The 12,100-nt window shown below is 36.2% G+C and overlaps 1 protein-coding gene across 1 annotated transcript; it reads left to right on the plus strand.

Moving 5' to 3' along the window:
* The first annotated feature begins 1,965 nt into the window (after positions 1-1,965).
* Positions 1,966-10,708, plus strand: LOC112026993 (PHD finger protein ING2). Its single transcript, XM_065777089.1, has 6 exons — positions 1,966-1,974; positions 2,610-2,780; positions 5,134-5,257; positions 9,233-9,489; positions 9,653-9,691; positions 10,371-10,708. The coding sequence occupies exons 1-6, from the start codon at positions 1,966-1,968 to the stop codon at positions 10,479-10,481; spliced, it is 711 nt and encodes a 236-aa protein (XP_065633161.1). The 3' UTR covers positions 10,482-10,708.
* The last annotated feature ends 1,392 nt before the right edge of the window (positions 10,709-12,100 follow it).

The raw sequence follows: 12,100 nt of genomic DNA on the forward strand, positions 1-12,100 counted from the left end.
ATTGCCGGTTGGGGTCGCCGATTGAGGCCGGTGGGACTATGGCTTTGGGGACCTGGGTTCATCATTTCATATTTAAGGATTTTGAGATTGGATTGTTTGGATCAAGTTGTGGGTGTGAGGGTAATTTCGTCTCACTAAAAAATTTTAATCCACGTGTGCCAATTATTGTGTGCCATGTGTTTATAATTTAAAAAATAAATTAGTTTAGTCCAAGTCAGATACTACATCAGCACTTCATTAAGCCGTTTAGGACATAAACTAACAGATATAGACATAGGGATGAAACTATTACGTTTTGTATAGTTTAGGGACGAAAAACAAACTTTTGAAAGTTTAAGGACAAAAAATGAACTTTTGTGAAAGTTTAGGGACGAAAATGATATTTTACGCTTATTTAAAATGGATATAGAGTATTGAGGCTGATGTAGTAGTACCTGAATAGTAGATTAGTTAAAGTGACAAAAATGGAGTTTTTGGGGTCAATTTGGCTAAAAGTGCATTGAGCCTGGTGCTAATGCTCTTAGTTATTGCACAGTTCATCTTTACTGGTTTTTATTCTTTCAAATTTTTGTTCTCATTGTCCTCATGAAATTCTCTACTAGAAATTACGAATTAGGCCTTAGACAACACATTACATGTGACAAAAATGTTTGTCTATGCATGTCCATTTTTGGATTTACTAATTTGTGTTTATTGCCCCTACGGTAGTTTTAAACAAAATTTATACTTTCAAATGATCAATTTTGTTTATTATTCTTCAGAGCCTAGTTTACTCTACTATAATCTGATGTGTTACTGTAGAACTGCTCTTTTAAAGTGTCTACATTTTTACCCCAAATTCCCCTCAAAAAAAAAAATTTATAAGATTTAAATGTCTTAGCATGTATTTATTAATACATAAGGGAGAAGGAATTGTTTTGTTCAAAAGTTTGTTCCCCAAAAAGTTGTCAACCCAAACATGATGTTATGGTTTTTGTTTAAAGCAAGCCAGCATGATGCAGAACAATGAACTTGATACCCAAACTCATGCAGCTCAAAATTCTCCCAAATTTTTTCAGAATATCCAAAATAGAAAAATAAGATAAACCTAGCAATCAGCACCTAGAATTGCTTGGAATCTGCACCAAGCTGGATAGAAAACCTAGGAATCAGCACTTAAGGTTGGTGGGAGCCAACATCACACAATTAGAAATATTCAAACTGAAATTCTATTCATCATAAACTTGGCTCCATGGGAGTACAATAGCTTGCTACTAGGGCTAAACTTTGATCCTTATTTACCTGGATCAAAACCTAATAATTGAATCACGAAATAACCTTGACTCTAAGAAATTAAATAAAATACTAATAACCTAATTAGCTAGTGATACCTAAAATAAAACCCAATGACCAATAATAAAAGTACAATTGACTATTGAAATTAAATAAAACTGAATTAACATAAAATTGCATTCTCACTTTCCTCATCATTCTCGCTTGGGTGGAGATAATTTGTCTTAGAGTTTTGAAAGTGTTTTAAGAATAAGAATTCTTCCATTAATTCTTGAAGCACCTTTGGCAACACAAAGAATAAACAAGCTTTGTGTTCCACCATCTCATTAAATTCACTTGGAATGATAAAATCTATGGGTGGATACGATATAGCCTTATCTTGATCCATATTAAGCATCATTGTATCAAGCTTTTCTACTGCATGCATCGTGGAGGTTTGGTTAATAGCAGATGCATTAAACTCATTTTTCACAACCTATTCACCCTTTATTTCTTTGCCCTCCTGTAAACTTTCTCTTCATCAAACTCATTTTTCACAGCATGTGCACCCTCTAATTCTTTGCTCTCTTGTTAAACTCTCTCTTCATCACACTCATTTTTCACAACATTTGCACCCTCACATGATTAAATCTTTCTTCTCAATGATAAACAATGTACTTGACTTTTCAATAATTTGTATTAAGTCTACCACACATGGTCCAGGTATTACAGCTCCGCTCTTTAGACTCTGCAATATTTTCATTGTGGCAACATCTATTGGCACCTTTATTATTCTTTCAACACTAGGTTTTGGCGGTTCAACGTTGTCATTTGAGTGGGAAACTTTACCTTTGAGACTAGGGGGCAGAGACTAGTTGGGCAGTCTCTGGATGGAAGGCTTCTTGGATCCCAGCTGAGCACCCAAGATATCAAACCTAGTGTCCAACTACTCGACCTTCGCTAACTGGTCTTGGATGGCTTTCACTATATTTTCTAGAATTTGTTATACGACCACTACGCATATGCTTGCAAGCTTATGCTAAAATATGGATGCAATTGAGATCAACAGAAAAAACTCAAAAAATAAAAAATAATAAAAAAATAAAAATCAATAGAAAAAATATTAATTTTCAATATAAAATTAAGGTTAACCAATCAAAATTTCAAATAGAAAATTTGGTCAATAATTTTAAATTAACTGCAATTAGATACTGATAGAGTTCACAATATTGAAGCAACTTGGTGAAAGTCAAAATTGTAAAACCCATGTGATTGGCCGTCATGGTCTCACAGAAAACTTGGTTGAGCAGTGATTGCTGATTTAGTTTTGGTTGTACAAACAAGAAGCTTTTTGACAGATCTTAGCAGTAGAACAACCATCAGAAGATGAGCAGATATGGCTTTTTGGTTTTGACATTGTCAACAGCATGTTGCATGCATGGGCGACAGTGGGGAGACAAGACCAATGGCATATTTTCAGATTTGCGTATTTGATATTGAAAAACCAGATATATGAGTTTGGAAATCAGGTATATTGTTTATCACTGAGAAGGAAAATTTCCTGCTACTTGAGGAAGAGAGAGTTCAATAAGAGAGCAAAGAATTAGAGGGTGCACATGTTGAAAAGTCAAGTATACTTTTTATCACTAAAAGAAATATTTATGGTGAGATATTAGCATTATTTGATCAATATATGGTATCCTGGTATTGCTTTGTAGGCTGAAATTTTGACATGTGTTATTTACCAAAACCTTCCTCCATGGCTCCAGAATTTATACCACTTGGCCTATCTTTAGATCTTCTTATTTGATATTGAATTGATTTTTATCATTATTTACTACCCACTAGAAATTGAACATAAAAGTAGGTATGGCTTTCAGTTAAAGCTTTTTTCTCCACTCTTGATGATAGCTTGAGCTTAATGAAATTCATTGAAATATGGTGTCTCCTACTGATGAAAAAATGAGAGAGAGTCACTTGAGATGGTTTGATCATATGCAAAATAGAGCGATTAATACATTAGTTAAAAGGAATAACTTGGTTCAAGTTAAGTGAACGAAAAGAGTTGGAGTAAGAGCTAAAATAATGTTGGTAAAGTAGTGAAAATAACATGTTAATTAAGTAGGTTATAGATAATATGATTTTGGAATTTGGATAGGATAAAATGACATAAAAGAATACTTGTGGCCAACCCAATTCATCTATTCAATCCATAGCAGACCCCAAAATTTTGGAGTGAGGGCATTGTTGTTATTGTTGTTATTTTTTATTTTTTATTTTTTTAATATTAATTTTGGAGTCCCTGGATACCTGTACTTGCACCAAAAAAAAAAAAGTCCCCAGAAACTTGGAATTTAGCCCCTCTATGCCTAATGTGGTGTATTTGGAGGGAGCAAAACTGGCGAACTTTTGAGGACATGGATAAATCCGATGACCAGTTGCTAGCTTTCTTTAGTGGCTCTCTTTTTGATTGGTCTAGGGCTTGGGGACTCACCTCTAGTGATTCTCTCCCTTTGTTCCTTAGTTCTCTTCTTTGTTCTTAGTTCTTTGTTGGTTGTAGTTTGTTTTGTTTTTTTTCATGTTTGTTTCCTTCCCTGTATCCCTTGTTCTGCCTTATGTTGTTTTCATGAGGTAGTTTCTTGAATATACATCTTTCTTACTTATCAAAAAAAAAAAAAAAAAAAAAACTTGTTCAAGGGACTGCTCCCCCCCTCCTCCCTTTACTTTTTGGTAGTGTTTATTATTAAATTTTCTTGTTTAAACTTTGATTTTGTATTTTAGCTGGAATTTTCCCACGGAGCATATATTATAAGATTTTCATTCATAATGTTAGCATATAAATTAGAGAGCTGTTCTACTCTTAAATATCCTTGACCCCTGCTAACAAAGATACCAGTTAGACTTCATGTTTACGCATTGCATGATATAATACCCCACTCTACTTGAAAAACTCTAATATCGCCATAAAATCACATAGAGAGTCACTCCAGCCAATCATTAGCTGCTTCATACACATTAAAACTAATGGCCCTCTTTTCTTTTTCTTATTCTTCATAGATCCAACTTTCATACCCAATAAGAACTATTTTCTTTTCTTTTTGTAACTTTTCTCTTTTTTGTCCAGGCAATAATTGAACTGGACATAACAGCCCAAACCCTTCTATAAAGGACACTGTTCCGTACCTGTGTCTTCCTAGGATAAAAGCACCTTGAAAAGGATTCATAGTTTTGTTAGAAGGGGGAAAATGCCATAAACAAAGAGATTCATACAATAATATGCCTTGAAGGATTTAGTGGATTTAGGGCTTCCTGAAATCTTTCTCTTAGATATAAGTTATCAGTATTAATGCAGCATCTGGGAAAGATTTAACAGCTTGGCAGACACCATCCAAATCTCTTTCTCATTCAGAATAGCCACTGATGGCCATTCGATTTCTAGCTTTTATATATGTGTGTGTGTGTATTTCCTTCGGATTCCTTTATTACTGTTTCCAAAATGTACATTTCATCTTAATGATATGATTTTGATGATGTTCCAACTTATAACTAGCATCCTATAAATTTTCAAAATGTCTTTCCAACTTCTCGTTGTTTATGTGCTTTCACTGATTGTTTAAGCTTACCTCACCTGGTAGCTTTATTGCCTCTTTGATTTCGTTTTATAATTTGTTGAGTTTGACTTTATTGCATAAAATTAACATGTTTGTGTGTGTATTTGACTTGAGAAGTTTAGGAATGGTTTAAGCTGCATATGTTTCATTTGAGTCTCACCTGTACACTATATGATGCTTTTTAGTTGCCTCAACATTTTCTCTCTTACTTAACAATTATGTAATTGTATAATATATGACATCTGTTCAAGCACTGTACCGCATAATCTAGAGCCAGTTTTGTGGATTCCTTTTACCTTATAGTTTGTCTTGTATTTTGCATTTGTTTCAGATAGATAGCCATGTAAAAAGACTTGATGAGGACCTGAACTATTTTGCTGAAGATCTAAAGCAAGGTAGATAACTTCTCTATTATCTTCCATCATATCTTGTATAATTTTGTAATAGCTCATTAAAAAAACCAACTTAAATAACAGTGCATTCAAAGAAAAGAGAGACTCATTGACTGGTGGGTGGGGAGGTAATCCTCAACCCAGAGGCAGGTATTCCCCCATTCTCAAACCCAAGTCTTAAAGACTAAATTCTCAGTCAATTATCAAAAGTTTCCTTTTACAAGGCTGTAACATGGCTCTAATACGAGAAAGAGCTAGTTATGATTACATCATCATAACTAACTAACTAATTCCTAAGCACATGTATATGAATTTGTCACATGCTAAAATAATCTTAAGCTAAGCGAATACAACATTTATCCCACTTCTTAATCAATTAAGCACATGTTTAAGTAACTTCTAAATCAATTGCATATACTTCAAATAAATGAGCACATGTTCTAAAAGATAGATTTGCTTGGAGGTAGGACTTATCCACATGACTTACCCTTGTGGAATGGCCTTGATTCAGCCACCTCATCAAGGCATACTCGGCCCCATCGCCAAGCTTTTTTAAAATGAAAATCCTTGCTTAAAAAGTACTGCATTAGGACTCCCCCTTTGAAAGAAACATGTCCTCACGTTTAGCATTCAACTCATGAATAGCGTTCACATGATCCTCCATGACCATAGCTCTATTCTTCATCAATGATCAATCTTTCTAATCTTGACCGTGTGTTTAGGACTCGCTTTCTCCTTCTTGGGCAATGGCATAGGCAGAGTCTTGGTTATCATTTTTGTCAAGGCCCTTCCATTCTCAAAGTCTCCTCCACCCTTCCTTCCAAAACGTTTTACAATTTTGGGCTCCCATCATTCTTCAACATCCCATCAAACGAGAGCTTAATTTACCACAATTATAGGACTTTGCGCACCCTTCTTGAGCTGTCTCTCACAGAACCAACACGGCTGGCTTTAGGTTTGGTTGGTGGAGGCGCAAGAAACTTGTCATTGCTTACCCTTCACTCCATCAAGATTGCCTCCTTGTCCATGCTTGTTGAAGAATCACCTTTGGAGTCACTTTGGCACTGCTATACGGGCCTTGAGACACTTGGATTTTTTGGTCTTTCCACCTTGAGTTCATATCTTTTGTTATGATCCTAGTGTCCCACATGAATTAAGTATAAGTTTAAGCATGTGTTTATAAGCTCTTAGGCACCCTCTCCCTACAAGCCAGTTTTCAAGGGTGAGTTCTATCCATGGATTTTTAAGGGCTTGTTTGGATTAAGGAGGGAGTAGAGGGGAATAAAGTAGAGTTGATTGGAAATTAGTATTTGGTATCATAGTCAACCACCACGTCAAGTAATCTTTTTTTTTGATAGGTAATAACAAACTTTATTGATAATAAAAGTACAATGAATTTACGATAGTAAACTCATTGCACTGAAAAGAATACAAATCCATCAAAAAGAGAGACTAACAGGATTAAGAAATTCAGACAAAGAATGACAATGCGTAAACCCCCAAATACGAGACCACTCAAACAAAGTCCTAAGTAGCAAAGACTTCACACAGTCTACAAGTCTCTCAGTTTCTTCAAAAGTTCGGGCATTTCGCTCCTTCCAAATTAACCACATAAGACACGCTGGAACCATATTCCACACATTAGAAGTGTGACTCCCCAACCAATTCCACCACGCAGAGAGAAGAGAAACAACACTCTTTGGCATCACCCACTGAACCCCAAACAAACGAAGGACTTCACTCCACAAGGTATGAGCATACTTACAATGGATCAATAAGTGATCCACAGTTTCCTCTTCACATCGACAAAGGCAGCACCAATTAACAAGAGGTAACTGCTTCTTAACAAGGTTGTCTATCGTAAGAATCCCACCCCTAGCAGCTGTCCATAAGAAAAAAGCTACCCTTTTAGGTACCTTAACACACCAAATACTCTTCCAAGGAAAAGACACCATCGGGGCTGCTAGCAATGAAAAATAGAAAGAGCGCACATCAAAAACACCACTACGATTCAATTGCCATATCATGGTATCATCACCCCCTCTAGGTAGTTGGATGAAATATGCTCAAAAAAATCATAAAAGACCCCTGTCTCCCAATCTTGAAATGCACGACGGAAACGTAAGTTCCAACTTCTACCACCCCCATCCGGTGCAACATCAACCATATCAGAAATCATAGCTGCCTTATCTACAGCAATAGCAAACATAGCCGGATATAAATCCTTCAAGGCAGTAGGGCTACTCCAAGGGTCATACCAGAAACTAATACGAAAACCCTCACCTGCTGCATACAACACATGCCCAAAAAAGCTCTCAGCCCCCTTCCTAATGTTCTTCCTCATGCCACATCCATGTGACCCTCTAACAACTCTAGCACACCAACCCCCACTGGCTTCTCCATATTTGGAAGCTATAACTTGCCTCCATAGATGGGTAACCTCATTCCCAAATCTCCAAAGCCACTTCCCAAGCAAAGCTTGGTTAAACAGCCCAATCTTCCGGATCCCCAAGCCACCTACCTCCACTGGCCACACAACTTTCTCCCAAGCAACAAGTGAAAATTTAAAAACATCATTAGATCTCCTCCAAAGGAAATTCCTCTGAATCCTCTCTAATCTGTCCGCCACGTGTTGTGGAATAGTGAACAAAGATAAATAATATGTAGGGAGACTTGATAAGGTACTCTTCAATAAAGTAAGTCTACCCTCTTTTGATAAATATAGTTGCTTCCAACCTGCAAGCCTTTTTTCCATCCGTTCAACAATAGGGTTCCATATGGAGGAATCGGACGTCAAGTAATCGGACGTGGCTTAATGAGTATGGGATCAAATGAGTTGGCATTATGGTCAAATCCCAGAGGGGGCGACCTAAATGCTAGATTAAATTAACTGATAGGTGAGTGGAGCCACCAAAAAGAAAAAGAACTACCATCGGATCAGTGTCAATAGAGTGAGCTGTTATGGACGTCGTCTGCAAAGCGTGGTAGTATGTTATGATCCTAGTGTCCCACATGGATTAAGTGTAAGCTTAACCATGTTTTATAAGTTCTTGGGCACCATCCCCTTCCAAGCCGGTTTTCAAGGGTGAGTTCTACCCATGGGTTCTTAACACCTTTCGATAGAAGATCCAAAGGGAGTCTCAAAACAGCGAGAGCATTAATGGGTTCATTGCTTTTTGCACAATGACAATCCAAGTGTTGCTCTACACTTTTTGCCAAGCATTGCACCAGCTTTCTCTAGGCAGCAAATTGCCTTCTCAATTGCATAACCTCATTTTTTTGAAGCCAAGATTGATGAGCATCTTCTGGTTCCATGCAAGGAGAGAATTTCTGCATCTTGGTTGGAATTGACTTCATTCCTTGTCTCTTATTCCAACAAGCCATTGCTTGAATCACATCAACAAGCATTCAAGTTCTTTGAGAATCCACTCATTGATTGGCAGGTGGGGAGGAAATCTTCAACCCCAAGGGAGGTATTTTTCAACCTCAAATCCAAGTCACAAAGAGTAAATTCTGATTCAATGAACATGGCTATTTAATCAACAAAGAGTTAGTTATGATGACATCATCATAACTAAGTTATTCCTTAGCATATGTTAAAATAATCACAACCTAAGCTAATACAACATTTATCCCACATGTCTAAATGAATTAAGCATATCACTAACTTCTAAATCAATTAAGCACATGCCTAAAATAATTGAGCAAATGTTCTAAAAGATGGCCTTGCTTGGAATTATGACTTGTTCACATGGCTTGCCCTTGTGGAATGCCTTGATTCGGCCACCTCCTCATTGCTTTCCCCCCCTCCCTCCCTCCCTCCGGTTTCCACTTTCCCCATTTGTTGGACAAAGTAATATGTTGAGGAAGTGCTAAAGTTGTTGTTAGAGTTCTTCATCTTAGAAGCTAAGGTACTTTATTAATTGATTTTCTGTCTTATGTTTATTTTATTTTCCTTTTTCCATTTTTTTTTTTCAGAGGGAAAAATAGCCCCAGATGAACCAGCAATTCTTCCCCCATTACCTATAGTCCCTAAAAGTGATAAGCGGAAGCCTTTCTATGGAACACCTCAACCAAAGAGGCTGGATTACAGTAATAGGGAATGGGATCGGGAGCGTGATAGGGATTTTGAGCTCATGCCTCCTCCAGGAAGCCATAAAAAGGAATTTGCTGCCCCCATGGATGTTGAGCAACCTATTGATCCCAATGAACCCACCTACTGCGTCTGTCATCAGGTCCTGACTTCTCATTTTTAATTTTTTAATTTTCAAATTGAAAGTTTTTAGCATATTGTTTCAGTAAATTTTTTTTTTGGATGAACATATTTTACATTTTTCAGTTATGCTTCAACTGCTTTAACTCATTTACTAAAGTGCAATAATTTTTGTGATTTTTTAGGTGTCATTTGGAGATATGATTGCCTGTGACAATGAAAATGTGAGTGTTGTTTTCTCTGCATTATTTATATTTTTCTCTGATTATCTAGTTAATAATATTTTCTTATGACTGGAAACCAGAACCAATAAAAAGCCTCAGTTGTAGCTTACTTGAAAACTTTGCCAAATATGCCTGTGGATTCACTTGGTAATTGGCTCTAGTTCCTTTGGGATATCCTACAAAATATGCTATAATTCACTTGGTAATTGGCTCTAGTTCCTTTGGGATATCCTACAAAATATGCTATAATTACATGTTTTAGAAACTGAACAACATATGATTAGAACATTGGGTTAACTACTACTAAACCATTTTCCTCTTTAGATTTATCTTGTAATATTAATATTAGCACCAATATGATATGAAAGAAAATTGGAATATCTGAACACCAACACCTTGTGGTTTGTTTTTCTCTGCGCAAGGTACTTTCTGGAACATTTTACATATCCACATGAACAAATTATTGCAAGTAACCATCACTTTTATGTATTTTAAATTTCCTCTCTTGAAAGTATGAACACATATTTCTATCATGATATCCTAAATTAGTTAGGATGGTTTCATTAGATTCTTTTATAATGATATATCAAGCAGACTTAACAGTTTGTAGTTTCTGTATCACTTAATTGTTGTTTTCTAGATTCCTGTATGGATTAGCTAACCTATTATAAAATGACAGTGCCAAGGAGGTGAGTGGTTCCATTACTCATGTGTCGGGCTGACACCGGAGACAAGGTTCAAAGGAAAGTGGTATTGTCCAACCTGCAGAATGTTACCACAATGTCAATGAAATTGCACAATTGGAGTTGCTTGATGTAATTAATCATTGTTATTTCATTATCACTTTCAGAGGAAAGAAGTGGGTAAAAGTTTGGTGACTGTTATGTGATTAATTGGTTTTGTTACTTAAAAGAGTTGTGATCTACTAAACTCCCACAATATTTTGTTCCATCCCCCGCTCCCCTACTACTGAAAAACTATCTTATAAGATGGTCTTGTTAGACCTCTCTCTCAGAATGTATTGGTTCCACATGCTGTGAGAGACCTCTCTCTCCTCCCCACCCCACCTTGCAAGAAGAAAAATGAAAACCAATAGACAAATGATGAAGTCCTCATAAATCTGTATGCTGGGGTCTAGAACTGTAACTCAAAAGTCGATTGATTTTTGTGGTAAATTTGACTACTTTGAGGGAACTTGGAAAGAAGGGTGGGGGTGGGGGTGGATGAAAGGAAAGATAATTATTTTGATCAAGCCTTGTTTTTTTTTTTTTTAAGTAATAAAAATAAATAAGTAAAATCCTGAACTAGCCTCAATCATTTGGTGTTGAGTTTGTTGTCCTCCGTGTGAACGCAAAATAGGAATGTAAATTGCGAAGGCGTGAATTGCTCACTTATAATATGTCACATCTTACAAGTATGACCTTTGGGCTCTGAGAGCCTTGTGCCCTTAGAGCATCCACACCAACTCGTGTAAACTTATCATCTATTTTACACAGAAGAAGTTACTTTTTTTATTTTACACATCTATTTTTACAAAACATCTATATCAGTTCATCTATTATACATTATATTTTATATAAATAATATTTTTATATTCTTTTTTTAATATTATTTTACACATCCATTAACCTATTCTTCTTCTTCTTTCTTTTTCTTTCTTTTTCCTTCTCTGCCGTTTCCTCTTTCTTTTCTTCCTCTTTCTCTCACGGTCAAAACCCAGAACAAGAACCATCACAAGCACTCTATCAACACCAACACCATCACAAGCACTCCATCCACACCACAACCATCACAAGCACCACAACGTCTCTCCAATCCAGAAGCACCAATCAAACCCATATCACCGATCAACCATTCAAACCCACATCACTGATCAAACCCAAATCACCGATCAAAACCCATATCACCCCCCAAAACAAAAAACAATGAGAATCTTATACCTGTGCTCTTCTTTAGTCCATAGGACACAAAGTCAAACTCATCCTCTTTCTTTTCTTCTGTTTTCTCTCACGGTCCACAGAATCTTATACCTGTGATGATTTGTCTGTGTGTTTGTGTTTGTGTTTGTGTGTATCTAAGGAAAAAGATGATGAGGAATGAAGAGAGAAGTCAGTTTGTTTTGCACAAAGAAGAGAGAGAAAAAAAGGCGCAAAACGGGAAATAATAAAATATGTTATACACGAGCTACAATAGCCGTGCATGTATGCACGGTTACTATAGCAAATGTATAAATTTGCACAACTTTAGAAGACTTTTAGAAGGACTGATGTGGAGGATTTTTGGAGTAAAATGTGTAAAAGTGATTTTTTTTTTGTATTTTACAAAGGTTTAGATAAGCTGGTATGGATGCTCTTACCTGAGGTAGAAGAGTAATGGTACAAAGTAGTGAAACTACTAGGTATTTTTTTA

Source organism: Quercus suber, unplaced genomic scaffold (genome assembly GCF_002906115.3).
Source record: "Quercus suber isolate HL8 unplaced genomic scaffold, Cork oak 2.0 scaffold_148, whole genome shotgun sequence".
Classification (NCBI taxonomy): domain Eukaryota; kingdom Viridiplantae; phylum Streptophyta; class Magnoliopsida; order Fagales; family Fagaceae; genus Quercus; species Quercus suber.

What these genes read in the sequence shown, in the direction of transcription:
- LOC112026993 (XM_065777089.1), top strand. An exon ending in CCTACTGCGTCTGTCATCAG is followed by an intron (nt 9,490 to 9,652) that starts GTCCTGACTTCT and finishes GTGATTTTTTAG; the next exon opens with GTGTCATTTGGAGATATGAT. An exon ending in TTGCCTGTGACAATGAAAAT is followed by an intron (nt 9,692 to 10,370) that starts GTGAGTGTTGTT and finishes ATAAAATGACAG; the next exon opens with TGCCAAGGAGGTGAGTGGTT.